At 35.6% G+C, this 16,500-nt stretch overlaps 3 protein-coding genes across 3 annotated transcripts in view; 1 reads left to right on the top strand and 2 right to left on the bottom strand.

The window, feature by feature from the left end:
• LOC147078961 (uncharacterized) overlaps positions 1–16,500 on the bottom strand; it is a 799,973-nt gene that overhangs the window by 691,475 nt on the left and 91,998 nt on the right. The gene's annotated exons all lie outside the window — the stretch shown is intronic.
• LOC147078968 (cytosolic carboxypeptidase 6-like) lies at positions 8,555–16,175 on the top strand (the record flags this gene model as incomplete). The annotated part of the gene is made up of 8 exons (XM_085955684.1): positions 8,555–8,809; positions 9,185–9,279; positions 9,491–9,716; positions 10,601–10,751; positions 11,100–11,326; positions 11,433–11,527; positions 11,785–12,008; positions 13,575–16,175. Coding segments are annotated over 8 exons (1,863 nt in total), but the record flags the coding sequence as incomplete, so codon positions are not given.
• On the bottom strand, positions 14,402–16,118 carry LOC147078969 (ATP synthase subunit beta, mitochondrial). The gene has a single exon (XM_085951711.1). It carries the CDS (start codon positions 16,116–16,118, stop codon positions 14,571–14,573), a length of 1,548 nt encoding a protein of 515 aa, XP_085807837.1. The 3' UTR covers positions 14,402–14,570.

Raw genomic sequence — 16,500 nt, 5'->3', positions numbered from 1 at the left:
ATACCGATGCGGCTTCCGACCAAATAGATCCACCATAGATCACATCCATCTCATGAGGCAAACTATGGAGAAAGCACACGAATACAACCTGACACTCCACCACCCGTTTATTGATTTTAAACAAGCTTTCGACAGCGTGAATAGGGATAAGATGCTGCAAAGCCTAAAAATACTGGGAATTCCCTTAAAACTAGTAAGGCTAATAAAAACCACACGGATACTCAAGCAATACTGTTGTCACTGTGCAAAATGAGCAAACTGAATGTTTCAAAAGTCGAATCAGGTGTGAGACAAGGGGATCCGCTATCCACTATGGTATTTAACCTTGTGGTGGAATCCATAGTTCGTGAAACCAACATAAGAGGGTGGGTAGATAACAGCACAATGCAGATGTGCACTTACGCTGACGACATAGTAATTACAAGCAGATCCAAACAGAGGATGATCGACCATGGTGGCACTATGAAAATAAAAGCAGAAAACGCTGGGCTGCAAATAAACCAGTCAAAAACTAAGTATATGTCAGCACACGCGATCAGGTACCGCTGCAGAATATAGACATAGGACAGCTTGCATATGAAGGGGTGGACAAGTTCACGTATCTCGGATCCAGCCAAAATACCCAAAATAAGATAGCAGAGGAGATAAAAATCCGCCTTATATCCGGGAATAAATGCTGGCATGCCTGCAAGCGACTGGTGGGGTCGAAAATTCTAGGCCGAAGAAGTAAACTTCTAATATATAAAAAAAAATATAAGGCCAGTGGTCACTTATGACTGTGAGACTTGGTGCTTAACTCAAAACGAGGAAAACAAATTAGCTGTCTTCGAGCGCAAAATACTCCGAAAAATCTTTGGACCCATGTTGGAAAAAGGGAACTACAGAATAAAAATCTACGATGGGCGGTACATGTGGAGAGAATGCCTGAAGTTAGAGCGCCATGGATCATGACGAAGTGGCTACCCCAACGGAAGAGACCCAGATGCCGTCCAAGAAAGAGTTGGGCTAACGCTGTAGAAGTGGACTGGCTTCATATAGGAAGACCCGGTAACTGGAGAAGTGTGGCGAAAGACCGGAGTGAGTAGAGAGCGGTTGTGGAGGAGGCCAAATCCCACCCCGGGATGCAGCGCCGTGGAAGAAGAAGAAGAAGAAGATAATATGCCTAAATTACTAACTGAAAATATTTTTGCGGAACTTTAACAAGGTTCAGATACTTCGATGCGAAGCAATGCCAATTATTGTAAAAATATATAAGTAACTAAGTAAGATAATATGTAGTCCAAACACAATATAATAAATTAATATTGTTTTGTAAACGGAATATTGCATTGTTGTATAACCATTAAATTTATTAGCTGAAAAAATTGCCAAGAACCAACGCAATCAGATGGATATATTATTATGTATTTTATAGTAGTAATATACTATATATATAAGTAATATACTTGGGTGTCTACAGGTATGTATCATAATTGGATGTTTGTGAATTCAACGTTATACCTGTCATTATAATAATATTATTGTATGTGTTTTAGTGGAAGTATGAGTATTTTTTATTGTTATTGTGTTTACATAGTAACATAGAAAATATCAAAATGTAGCGACTCAAAAGCACTTTTTACTGAAATCATTAAACATTTTCATCTCACGTAGTTGTGTGCTTTTTAAACCGTCGACGCGATAGTGCATCAGCGTAGAAAAGTAGAAAATTTCGCTATCAATATGAAAACTATTGCTTAGATTCTTGTTAACATTGCAAAGATGCGCGACAGTTCTGGAAAAATCTTCAATTATTAATAAATGTCAGGTATGTAGTTGAGTAAATGAATGACGAAATAGAGCAAAGGGTCATATTTTTTTAGATATGTATAATATATACTATTGATATATTTCTATTATTATTTGCATATTATAAAATTTTATCACTGTTTTGTGAAAATCGATATTCTACTTTGCGCGGTTGTCTTGCAATCTTTATAGAATTTGGTTGTCAAGGAGGTAAACATGATAAATATTTTAATGTGTATGACTTTAGAAATTTAATGTTACGATGAAGATAGCATTTAATTATTACTTAATACAACTAAATACTGTTGTAATAGTAAAGTTGTTAAAATTCCGCCCTTATTCAGGCTGAGAATGCCTCCCCCTTTCATTTGTAGTCTCAAACTGTATTCAAATTAATTGTTAAGTGCCTACATACCTATTTTTTTCAAATACTTATCTTAAGCAGACAAATGCAACGAAAAAATACAAACACATCATCTGCTGAAGATTTGAGCTTTTCTACGAAACATATGTACTCTCAAACAGTGGTGTTTTAAGGACGTGGAGATCTGAAATTATGACAGGTTTGGAGGCCGGTATTCGGTATTGAAATACAAACGTATGGTAGGTTTCAGGATTTATATGCGTCCATTATGCTAAACTAATATGTGCGTACTTTCTTACTTTCCGTTTCATAGAAAATCGCCACCGCTCTCAAAATATGTAGATAATATTAATTGTATTCATTCATTAATTTACCTACTGCCGTTTATAATGTTCCGCCCCTAAGCAACTCATGACCTGTCTACCTCAACGTAACGTCACTGGCAACTAGATAAAGGGAGGTACATACATGGAAAACTAACAATAATAATTAATACCGAGAGATTATTTTGTTTACAATAGCCATCTCTATTGTAAACAAAATATTAAGACGTATTACATATAAGAGCAAATAGCAAAAACCTATTACAAAAAAAGAAGATATAGAATTTTATTAAAAGAATTATTAGGTTACCATGGATACAAATAATGTGATGTATTGCATATTATTATTACGTATCAACTACAAAGAATGATGACGTATACAAGACCAGGAATTGTACTGATTGTTTGTGAGAAGTCTTTGGCTAGATGCATGATGATGCGACATGGAAAATATGCACTGCGTTTATTAATCCTGCAGAGGAGGTTAGAAAGCAAAATAAGTCCAGCGGGCCTATTCTATACCTACACAAGGCGACTATCGACCGCTAAAGTGATATACCTAGTGATAGTATGTATTACATATTTAATTAAATTTAATTTAAGGTATTATAATTTTTACAATAAACTAGCCATCTAAACAGTCAAAACTGTCTATCTCGCTCTAAATTTTTATCACAGCCAAGAGAGGTGCTGTTAAAATATAGCACTTATAGCAACAATATTACAAAAAAAATATGGTCATTGTTACAATAAGAATAAGTGATAATACTTTGCTACAAACCTACCCTAAGTTTGATAATATATCACTTTATCAATTTAGCGGTCGATAAGTTTAGTATAGAATAGACCCACTGGAAGAAGACGCATTTTTCGCTGAAGAATCTGCTCAGCATGGCCCCCACATCCTGAAGCGGGCCCCCAGGCTAGGATGTTTGGCGGGTCCCCCTACCTATCGCTAAGGGTAAATGCAGTGTGACGCGCTGCAGTAGCGTTTTCCAAAATGGTGCACGAGGTCAAATTAAATTGTATTTTTAGCGATTTTTTGTATTTTTAATATGTACTTAGGTACATCTATTTGAACTATGGAGTTGTCGAGTATCGGCACAGTTTAAAATTGCATTGTACAACCAAATATTATTATAATATCGAAGCTAAATAGCGACTTTTTTTACTATTAGAGCAAAGTTGTGATCTATGTTTATCTCATTTATCTGGTCGACTCGCCACGCCGGGCCCTTCCTGAGCCCGTGCCACCAGGCTAGAGCCCTGTCAGCCCCCCCCCCCTCCCTTGTGGGGGCTATGCTGCTCAGTCAGTAGTTCGATCAAAGCACACAGGCCTGGATAGGGTTACAGTAAAGGTTGTGATCGAGAAATTTCGTCTCAATAAATCTCGAGAAATAATCAGAAAATTGTAATATTCTTGAGAAATTAATTTTCCGGAAATTTCGACAATAATTCTCATTTCTCGAGAAATTAACAAATTGTCACTAGGATAAGCTGCTCAAGAAAATTTGGTACTATCACAGTAATTTTCAAAATTTCCGAGTTATTTTTTATGAACGGAAAATAATGAAAGAAAGTTAACTTCCAAAATTGTTAGCGTCACAAAACCATAACTACGTATAGGTACATATTTAAATCTGAGTCGCGACTCAAAATGGTTAAGAAACCGTGATCTAGAGATTGTGAAGTTGTAAACTATTTCCCAACATTGCGTGTCTGTCAAGGGTTGTATCTAGAGATTAAAGCCTCCTCAATAAATTCCGTGCCTGAGTATGTAGGTAGCTATGCACCACATCACTCACATGTCACATTGCAAATAGCTGATACAGCCGAAGCCAGGAGCCTTGACAGTAATTACATCACGTCAGTGCAATAGAAATTCAAAGTGCAAAACTGCATAATAATCGTAGCAGTCCGTGCAATTTTATTGGCTTTGCGTGCACATTTACAATACAGTTCATGTTAACATCCTATTGTAGTAGGTATCTACATGGATCCAGAGCTGGATTGTATACTCATTGGAGGGTTTTCTATACCATTTGAATCATTTTAATATTTACATGAATAGTATTTATATTAAATAACAGTCCTACAGTACCCACAACATAGCTTACCACTTCGTGAACAATACTAACAACTTAACAACAACCTAACCGAAAAAAAAATGTTTTTTTAAAAACGGTACATGTTCAAACACGCGCGTTGCCATGATCTTACTCCCTACTTCATTTATCGTTTGTCAATTTATGGCTACGGCCGTATGTTGTAGCTTAGCTACTGGGAAATGCCAATAGAAATGGCGTATTTCAAAAAAATACTACCTTATTCTTAGGTCAATAATTATTATAAAACAAACATTATTCGTAGAATGTCTATCACATTTGAATGGTCAAAGACATAGCTTACAATCAATATCTTTAGAATTATCTTCAAATGTGTAAATCTTGCCCATTTTTTGAATAATAAAATGCCTAATTCTTGTCAAATTTGGGATCACAAAGATTATAAAATATATTTTTTTATCGTAAATATGTCACTATATAATGTTAACATACATTTTACTAATGGTTTTGTAAATGCGTTTAAAAATTAATAAATGTAAAAAATCTTACCACCACTGCACATGGATGTACCGAAATATGACTATATTCTAAAACATTAGAGCGAGATGTTTAAAAGAGTACTATTTTATGTAATAAAAATACTTAATGCATCAAATGTTTAAAATAAATATATAGGATAATAAGGCTTCAAAATTATATAAATAGATTATCTACAACGTTTAAGGAATGTCCAGGATCATGCTTTGAAAATAGCATAAAATCTCCATTTTGACTAACGCGGCACACGTCCCCCCTTAACTTCTAAAACGCGCCAAAATCACACGAACACGATGTTTAAAAAGCTACCTGTTTACGAAAGCCAATTATTTATACCATAAATAAATAAATATTTATATCTCCAATTTTATTTTTCACAATATTTACAGGAAAATGCGCTTATCAGCAAATATAAATGAAAATTTAAAAAAATAATTATTGTGGAATTAACGGTTTATATAGTAGTAGGTATATAGTAGAATGTTCAATTTCTTTCCATATTTGTAATGAGACTTCTCAAATGATAGATTTATTGCACAAAACGCTTTCACTTACCTCGGAACCCTTGATTTTCTTTCAAATATTCAGCCAATACTTTGAATAGCACTGCTTTAAATCACTGTCTTAACCTGGTCGCTATTTTACGAAAATTTAGGCTAATTACGTAACTCCGTAAAAAGAAAAAATTGAAAACATTATTTTTATTTTAGCAATGTGTCATGTAAGTTTAATCTCTGATCAATTGTGACGGGTTGAATAAGTTGTAATGATGTTCAAATATTAACCCAATTGAAATTTAATTTCATGCCTAATTAATCACTACAATACAGAATAATAATATTCACGACAATTTCAATATTTTTTTCATTCAAGTAAAAAAATGTCAAATGAAAGGAATTTATTAATTTCAATGAATAGTGTTCTAACTAGTGAATCCAATCCCGAGCCAAAATCTTGATCCCGAGATTTGAATACACATATATATTTTTGTGGTGTTAACAATTACATATATAAATTAATAAACGATTGAAATATGGATTGTCTTCTTGGCCTTTTTATAACATTATTTTATTTTAATTATGTACCTAATATCAGTCCACCAAAAATTATTGACAGTTAACACCATTATTATTACTGAAACAATATTATTACCTTAGTTCCAATACGAAATGAAGTTCAGTAGGTACTTACATTCTTACATATATATAATATATGAAAAACAAACCGGATATGAATTACGAAATACTGCTCGATATAAAGAATATTTTTGTTTATTATGGTTTGCTTAAAACGAATTTTAAAAAAAAGCTAACGAACCCACGATGGCCGTGCGGCTTAAGCGTCGGCCTATACCGTCGTGGGTCCCAGGTTCGAATCCTGGGTCTGGCAAGTGCACAATATATTGTTTTTCAATTTGTGTATGAGTCAGAGTATGGACCTAATAGGTTGAGCAAGTGGCTGACATCCATTTCTCGTAAAAAATAAATCTATGAATACAAATCTCCACTCTGTCGAGGTCCATATATGATCCTATCAGGATCGGACATGGTCGAAAGAAAGAATATATATTTATTTTTTGACAAAAATGTACATTTTCGTAAAATAGATGAATATGAGTAGAAAAAAGTAGCCGTTTCTAAATAAATAAAAAAATATATGGAAACTGCTTTCTTCTAATTTCACAATGACAGCAAAAAACTTAGATTATTGCATTATAATTCAAAATTTAAGACGATGGTTATTCCATAATATGATCAATATTGTTTTTTACTCCAAGGATTAATTTTAGAAAGCATTGTTATATTTATCTCAGTACATAATTTTTATTATTATTGTAGGTAGGATGAGAAATTTCAGATTATACAGTGTCGACTCACGTAGCCAGTGACGTCCCTAGACAAAATGCCGCCCCTAGACAGCGCCAAAATGCCGCCACATTTTTTACAGAGTATTTTTATCATCCTTTCATGACTCCAATATCTAAGAAATGTGTTGTATGGATACATTACTAACATGATATATACCACTAAATTTAATTTAAATGCAATCTCTGCTTCAATAGACTATATTGCGAGTCCACGGTTTCAGATACATTTAAAAATCTACCTGACAACTTCCAAAACTCGTAAAAATTAAGTAAGTGTGTAGGTACTTACTACCTACCTACACCACTACTACAGATATAATTCGAAAATCTACACGTGTCATTGCTGTTCACTAAGGACGTGACGTCCAAGGACAACAGAAGTAAACTAGACATCGCGAACTCGACCAAAATTATAGTCATATTAAAACTTTTATAGTAATTGTCCAACCAGTGAGTTGAATTTTTAATGGAAATTTTTCGTTTTAACTAAGCTTATGTAGAGATATTTCTAAATACCCAATTATTCTTCTCGATTTGCTGCCCTTCGTGTAACTGCCGCCCCCAAGCGACGCTCAATCTGCCTACTCCCACGGGACGTCACTGCACGTAGCTATTTATTTTTATGCGATTATGGTCTCGATAACATTATAATAAATCTTCGTCCATTCCAAATACTTGAAGGTACTTATATAATTTTACTTTATAAGTACCTATTACACACGCTTGCACAATAGTAATTGTTTTTTGTGGTTTTCACCAATGCCGGGACACCGGGGTTGAGAATATTAATCCCCATTTCCCGGTATAGAAAATTTTGTCCGGGTTTGCATTCCCTAGTTGTAACTGATGTATTTCTATTTGTGGTGTCTATTAATAGAACTTCGCCCGCCGATCTCAAAAAGGTGTTTTGCTGTGTGTATTTCTCCCTTTGCGTGTTTTCCGTTCGAGTTTTCAGCTGAAAGTTTCACGTATCTCATTTAAAAGCCAACCAAGTGTTTATTGGTATCCTAATACAATCCCACGAAACACAAGTGTTTTTTTCACTTGACACGTAAAGAAAATATTTACCCTTTTAAAGCACCGTCTGTGTTGGATGTTTCTAGCTCATGCTAGCAGTTTTGTTCTAAGATAGATAAAATCAACACCTCCCTGGACTCTCGAAACGAATTCACTAACTAAACGAGAGATATAATATTGTATACTGAAATATTTCAATAAGTTCATTAGCTTTAAAAAAATATATAAATTATATCAAAAAAAACTCTCAAAATGACCGCACGGGATCCACATCAGCATACTAGCATGTATGAACGAAATTTAGATGGTAAACAGTATAAAACATTTTAGCAAATAATAGTTTTACATAATATTTTTTTATAAAAACTTTAATAAGTTAAAAAAAAAATTGGTAGCAACTTCGCTAAACGTTGCCAATATAAAAAACTTGGAGAAATCTGTTGTGAAGTTTTGTTTATAAAATAACGTGATAGACTGTTTTTTTGTGAAACGAAATTGCTGTATTAAATGAATCGTCTGAAAGTATCACAATGATAATAATGTGTGAAGACGTTCCATATAATTATGTATATATATTTTTTAATTTTAATGTATTCCAGATAGTGAAGACAGTGATGGAGAGGGGGGCCTGGGAAACCTCAACCGTCTAGTGATTCGCCCCGTTGGACACAGTGGGAAAGCGAAAAAGGGGCACCTGTGCTTCGACGCCTCGTTCGAATCGGGAAACCTGGGGAGGGTTGACTTGATCTCCGACTTTGAATATGATTTATTCATAAGACCAGATACTTGCTGTCCCAAAATTAGAATGTGGTTCAATTTTATGGTGGATAACGTAAAACAAGATCAGGTTTGAAAAAATTAATTTAATACACTAATTAATCAATATTGTCCAACATAAATGAATATAGATTTTTCAGTCAATATTATGATATAAAGTTCGATAAAAAGTCATACCATTTAGTAGTCAATTAAAAATGCATACAACCTCGGTTTTAAGTACTTTGTCTACATTTACAGTAAAAAAATATGTTTCACCATTGATATTTAATTGTACTGTAAATAGTTATTTTTTCATTCAACCAAAATAATATACTATTAAAGAATGATAATGACGAAAATTATTTCTTAATGACGGTACCTACATAGAAAATATCAAAATTCGATGTACTTACATAATCTATTACTATGTGTATTATAATGTAGTGATTTATTATATTTTCAGCGAGTTATATTCAACATAGTAAATTTTGGAAAAAGCAGAAATCTATACAACTCTGAAATGACGCCAATAGTTAAATCCACGTCAAAACCAAAATGGTAAAAATACATTAAAATTGTGCCTAAATTTGTTTTGTGACTCATTCAAGTATTTTAAAAAAACTCACCCGCCAGAAATTTATTTCAAAATTGGAACGCCTCAATGTTGACACATAAAATTACAATAATTAAGATTTGTATTTATATTATTTTAAATGTGTAATAAAACTATGCAAGTTAATATTAAATTAAATGGTTTTGTTTTCAACAGGCAACGTCTGGTGCGGCGTAACGTCTTTTACCACCGTTCTATCTATCACCGATTTCGCCACATTTTAAGCTTCGCATTTGCATTTGATAAGGAGGAGGATGTTTATCACTTCGCTATGGCAACCCCGTACAGCTATTCAAAGCTCCAAGCTTATCTGGAAACTTTAATGAAAAAAGGAAAGCACCTAAATCATACGTTGGAGAGACAAGTTATAGGACAGAGTATTGTAAGAATCGTATACTAAAATTATTTGTGAGATATAGTATTCATTAAAATTATTGTAGACCTAGTATTAGTTGATGGAACGCCCATCTCTGCGAAGGTGGTAAAAAATCATATTATTTTACAACGTGGGTCGAAATATTTAATTAAACGAATCATATCTGTTTACTGTTTAGCAGATTTGTATAGACTTGATCTCCAGTGACATCCCAAACAAAAGCACCACCATTAGACAGACTTATAAATCCATCTTCTTTCATTTTTCGTTTCAAAACCTTATTTTTTGTATAATGGACAAATTTTAATTATTATTAATTTAACTGAAATATTGATAAAATACATACATATAAGCGACAGAGGATTAGAGATTTTTTACGAAATATACTCTCAAATAACAGTGTTTTAAGAATCTACATGGAGGTCTGCGCCACTGACAAGTTTGTAGGTTCCCTTGTGATTTCGCGAGTGGAGAACTACAAGGTTCTAAGTGTTTGTCCTTGGAGAAACAAAAGTAACAATGAGGCAGCTTAGAATACTACTTAATTCTTGGGTTTGTTTTTTCAAAGACGAACACTTAGAACTTTGTTGTATTAGGCTCGCTATTTTTTAAAACTTAGATGTCGGTACTTTCTAACGAAGCGACCGCATCATATTATGCTTCATGCAAAACCGCCAGTGCTTTTAAAAGTTGTAAAAATTATATTCGTTCCTTCATTTTTCGTTCTTTACAAGTTGCCGCCCCTGCGCAAGGCATGACCTGCCTTCCTCCACGGGACATCACCGTTGATCTTATAATAACATTGATATACAAAAGTTGATAGGTACATGTACATACAAATATATTATCTACGTATTATGGTAAACATCAATTCAATGTTTTCATTTCAGCAAAAACGCCAAATAGATCTAATAACAATAGGAGATGAGCAAAAGAACGAAGATGATGGGGAAACTAAAAGTAAACCCGACAAGAGACGGGTGGTTGTCATAATTGCCAGAACTCATGGGGGAGAACCGCCGTCATCTTATGTTTGTCAGGGTAAATATTCTAGATGTTTTGTATTTATGAATAATACATTTTTTTAAATTTATGTACTATGCAATATAATATTTTCAACCTTGCTTACACGCAGTAAAAGCATTATAATCTCATGTTGTATGTATGAATATATATTGGACACTGAAACTTCTTTTTTCATCTTACATGTAGGTATATTTTTATTAAATTAACATTCAAGTTAAAATCATTATACCTAGGTACTGTTTTAAAACACTGTAACACCGCGTTCCAAATTCCAGTTTTCAAATTTCCCTCTTTTAAATAAAAACATCATTTTCGGTGCTGCTAGCCCAGAATTTTAATTCCGCAATTCTAAATATTTTACAGGACTAATGGACTACTTGATCAGCTCTCACTTCAGTGCACAGCTTATACGACAGAATATTACCATTAAAATTATTCCCATGCTCAATCCAGATGGAGTTTATTTAGGAAATCAGAGGACTTCGCTATTTGGATTTGATTTAAATCGATCATGGCATATGATTTCGCAATGGGCTCATCCTACCTTAAAGTCAGCATACGACATAATAAAAAATATTGAAGCCAAAAGGGTAATTTACAATAATATTATATTGATTTTTATAGAGTACCTACCTACCCTATATTATTTTTCTTTGTAATAACTTGCGTTTTATTAATATTGTTGACATTTTACAGGAACGATATCAATTAGATTTTATTATTGATATACATGCTCATACGAGTATGAAGGGGTGTTTTATTTATGGAAATAGCTATGAGGATGTTTACAGGTAAATAAAACAGTATACAATACATACCTACCTATAAAAAAATTAATTTACACTAGGCTTTATTTTCATGGCAATGGCAATATGTATATTAAAAGATCTTAGTTTATGGATGACATTTTTATTAGAATAGTTGGCTACCATGATCTATGAATTCCGCCGCTGTTTTTTGTAAAATAGGAACTGGAAACAGCTGATTGTATAATTTATGTAATTCCAAAATATTTTAAAATACTGAAATAAACTCTTTCAAATTTTAGATATGAAAGGCACATAGTTTTCCCGAAAGTATTCGCTGCAAAAGCTGAAGGATATTGCCCTGAAAACTCATTTTATAATGCTGATTCTTCAAAAATGGGCACTGCCAGAAGATTTTTTTGTACATCCTTAGGAAAAAACACAAATACATTTACCTTACAAGTCTCTATGGGAGGTTATAATGTCAGTGGAACACCTTATTATATCCACCACAATGAAGATTCCTGTATCCTTTGTTTGAATATATCCTGGTGACTGACTTTAGGTGTACGTCTTATATTAATACATGCTAGAAACATCTAAAAAGTACTCCATAAAGACATGCATGAGGAATCGAATTGAAGTTCCTTTGTCATCATACGACAGATTGAAAAATTATAATATTAAAACTAGGTAAAATTTTAAGAATTTAATTAAAATTTTTAGAACACCCACGTCTTATATTAATACATGCTAGAAACATCTAAAAAGTACTCCATAAAGACATGCATGAGGAATTGAATTGAAGTTCCTTTGTCATCATATGACAGATTGAAAAATTATAATATTAAAACTAGGTAAAATTTTAAGAATTTAATTAAAATTTTTAGAACACCCACGATGGCCGCGTGGATTAAGCGCCGGTCTATAGTGTCGAGGGTCCCAGGTTCGAATCCTGGGTCTGGCAAGTTCACATATTGTTTTTTTCAATTTGTGCATGAGTCAGAGTATGGTCCTAATAGGTTGAGCAAGTGGCTGACATCCGTTTCTCGTAAAAATAAAATCTGTTAATACAAACCTCCACTCTGTGGAGGCCCATAATATGATCCTATTAGGATCGGACATGGTCAAAAGAAAGAAGAAAATTTTAAATCGTGGCGAGATATTTTTTTAATTGCTTCGTTTTCATCATCAACAACCCGCGCGACAACCCGGTGTGGGTCCTGGCCTCCACCAACAGCTCCCTCCACCTGTTCCTATCCAGTGTGGCCGCTTTCCAATTCGGTACCCCCAGAATACGGCAGTCACTGGTAGAACAATAATACATACATACAGTAAAACCTCATGAATGTTGGAACGTCATGACACTAACATTTGCCGACCATGTACCACACAGCGTGTTTGTCACTCTCTACCCAACGGTGACCACGTACGTTTGCCTTGCTTGGACTATACTGAAAGAGCATAACAATTTATTGCTATTATTTAATAATGAAAGTTCCCATGTAAACATTAAATTTATTCATCCAAATTGGGCCATCTTTTGAAAGTTTTTATCCCTGTATAGAAATGAAAGTCTTGATACTTTCTACTCAAGGTGTTATGAGACAGTTATGTAATATGCAATCACTTCCAATCTTCTCCATGAAAATACCTATAAATTTAGAAATAAAGCCAAGTATTAAATAGTAATTACTTGTGGACATGCTTACTATTTTTTTAGAATAATCCACATTCTAGGTATAATCTGTGCAAAGGAAATCAGCCCATTACATAATTTAGTTTCATTTCATAACAAGAAAGCATGATAAATAAAATTAATCTTAAGAATTGTGAGTATACTATTCTTTCTCTGCTTATAATCTGTGTACATATTTGTATCTCTTCTTCCAACGCTACATCCCAGGGCAAGATTTGATCTATACCATGTCATGCTCCTTCCATATGTATATATTATAATATTTAGATTATTTAATCTATCTTTTTACCTTTAAGGTATCTTAATTATTATCTAATGATATTAAATATTGGTGGTTTGCATGAATCATTTAATGCTATATAGAAATTATGTGACCTTAACATTAGAAAATAGATCTCCGAGTGGGGCGCAATTTGGGAAAATCTTTGTACGAGTACTATAAACAGATCAACATCATAACAGCTCCGTTGAAGAAAACTGAAGGAAGATCCACTCGTAAAAGCAGACGTTTAAAAAACACTAAAATAAGACACAGATATCAAAAGCCTTCACCGTCTCCTCCTGCTCAGCTATGTCTAGAACCGAGGATTATTAGTCCATCTATAATCAGACCGGAACCGAACAATGATATTATTCCAACCGGCAGTAGAGTTCCTGTAACTGTTTATGAATATCCTGCCGTACAATCCAAAATGATACCGAAGAAATCTGCTCATAAAGCCAATGCGGACGATACGGCTGCGAACAAGTTACTCGCTATTAACAGGATGTCAACATCGCCTCTACCTAGCCTGACGATAATAGATTTGAACAATACAATAAGAAGCGGTCTGAGAGAAAATCATAGCAAAAGTCTTCAGAGGAACAAGCTCGGGAAAATTGAGCGCAGGAGTGCTAAGAAAAGGAATCTTCTAAAACAGTGGAGTAGCAAAAATTTAAAAGCCGGTATGTCGTCTTCTGATGAGGATTTTATTGATATATAATATTTAATTACTATAGCTTTTATACAACTGTTCATAAATAATTGTAATTACGTTGTAAATGTTTTGATGAAATAAAGTATAATAATTTCTCTCAATTTATTATTTGATTTATCCTAGATGTGAATAGGTACAAATTGGAAATGTTAAATATATGTGTGCCAAGAGGTGAAACGTATTCCTCTGATATTTATGAAAGGCAGTAAATTGGCAGGAGTTTAGAAGAAGAGTAAAAAAGTGTAAATTTTATATTATTTTAATCAACAAAAAATACATATGCCTTATACCTACACAATAGGAAACTACTGCCCACTTGTATGTGAAGAACACATTCATAAAAATGACACTTCTTCCTTTCGCCAATTAGATACCTTTAAATACATTATCAACTTTCATCACACGTTCTCACTTAGACGTTCTTGGCTAAGGTTTCAGCCTTGGCGACGACCTCTTCGATTGGGCCAACCATGTAGAAAGCCACTTCGGGCAGATGGTCGTAGTCTCCTCCCAGAATCTTTGTGAATCCTTTGATGGTCTCCTCCAGGGGAACCAGCTTGCCGGCGTGACCGGTGAACACCTCAGCTACCTGGAAGGGCTGTGAGAGGAACCTCTGGATCTTACGGGCTCGAGCTACTGTAAGCTTGTCTTCTTCTGACAGCTCGTCCATACCCAAGATGGCGATGATGTCCTGCAGAGACTTGTAGTCTTGGAGGATCTTCTGCACGCCTCTCGCCACGTTGTAGTGCTCGGCTCCGATAATGTTGGGGTCCATGATACGGGAGGTGGAATCGAGGGGATCCACAGCAGGGTAAATTCCCAATTCGGCGATGGCACGAGACAACACGGTAGTGGCGTCCAAATGAGCAAAGGTGGTTGCGGGGGCGGGATCAGTCAAATCATCAGCGGGCACGTAGATGGCCTGCACGGAGGTGATGGAACCCTTCTTGGTGGTGGTGATACGCTCCTGCATGGTACCCATGTCGGTGGCGAGGGTGGGTTGGTAACCTACAGCGGAGGGAATGCGACCCAGCAGAGCGGATACTTCCGAACCGGCTTGGGTGAAACGGAAAATGTTGTCAATGAAAAGCAGCACATCCTGACCTTCCACATCGCGGAAATACTCAGCGACCGTCAGGCCGGTGAGGGCGACTCGGGCGCGCGCGCCTGGGGGCTCGTTCATCTGACCGTACACGAGCGCCACTTTGGAGGTCTTGTCCTTTAGGGAGATGACTCCGGATTCGATCATCTCATGGTAGAGGTCGTTACCCTCGCGGGTTCGCTCTCCCACTCCGGCGAACACAGAGTATCCTCCGTGGGCCTTGGCTACATTGTTGATGAGCTCCATGATGAGCACAGTCTTGCCGACTCCGGCGCCGCCGAACAGGCCGATCTTTCCTCCCTTGGCGTAGGGGGCGAGTAGGTCTACAACCTTGATTCCGGTGACAAGAATCTCCTGCTGCACGGACATCTCAACGAACTCGGGGGCTTCGGCGTGGATGGCGGCGGTCTTGTCGGTGGGGATTGGGCCCCTCTCGTCGATGGGCTCTCCGATGACGTTGATGATGCGTCCCAGAGTCTCGGCGCCGACGGGGATTCTGATCGGGTATCCGGAGTCGCTCACGGCCTGTCCGCGAACCAAACCTTCTGTACCGTCCATGGCGATGGTGCGGACGGTGTTCTCTCCCAAATGTTGGGCCACCTCCAGGACGAGACGGGGCTTACGCCCGGCGACTTCCAAGGCATTCAGAATCGGAGGCAGGTTATCGTCGAACTGGACGTCTACAACGGCACCGATGACGGCGACGACTCTGCCAGCGCTTCCCTTCGCGGCGGCTGCCTTGGCCGCATAGTTACGTTTGCTGTTGACTGAGAGTGATGCGATGATCTTCGAGGATTCGTTCAGAACTTTTTCAGACTTTGAAGCCAAAAGGCCAACCCTGGATGCTGCCCCCAACATCTTGAAATCTGGTCGGCGAGTGTAGAGAAAATTTATGTAACCTATGAAAAGTCGAAAGATAGGACATCAGATTAACCACCAGCAGAATAAAAAACACTATATGTTCCAAACCTTAAAATTAAAATTGATAATATCTTAACCCTTTCACTATTTACTGAAATAATACGAATGGTTTTAAAGACAAAACAATGATTTTGAATAAATGAAATGAAAATTATTAAAATAAAACCAATTTTCAGAATAGTAATTTACATGACGTCATTAATGTTACCTACCTACTTACCTATTTAAATGCATTTTCTAATGATTTTTAAATTCAGTAGACTTAAGTAGTGCTAAATCAGTAAAATAATATTTTACTTCTATTTTTATGTAATTTAAT

The sequence above is a fragment of the Rhyacophila brunnea genome, unplaced genomic scaffold, assembly GCF_057557595.1.
Source record: "Rhyacophila brunnea isolate RB1 unplaced genomic scaffold, BYU_Rbru_1.0 scaffold_10, whole genome shotgun sequence".
Classification (NCBI taxonomy): Eukaryota; Metazoa; Arthropoda; class Insecta; order Trichoptera; family Rhyacophilidae; genus Rhyacophila; species Rhyacophila brunnea.
The sequence above is the reverse complement of the archived record's forward strand: the minus strand, read 5'-3'. Positions and strand labels throughout refer to the sequence as shown.

What these genes read in the sequence shown, in the direction of transcription:
- LOC147078969 (XM_085951711.1), bottom strand. Translation starts at nt 16,118, where the DNA reads ATGTTGGGGGCAGCATCCAGGGTTGGCCTTTTGGCTTCAAAGTCTGAA.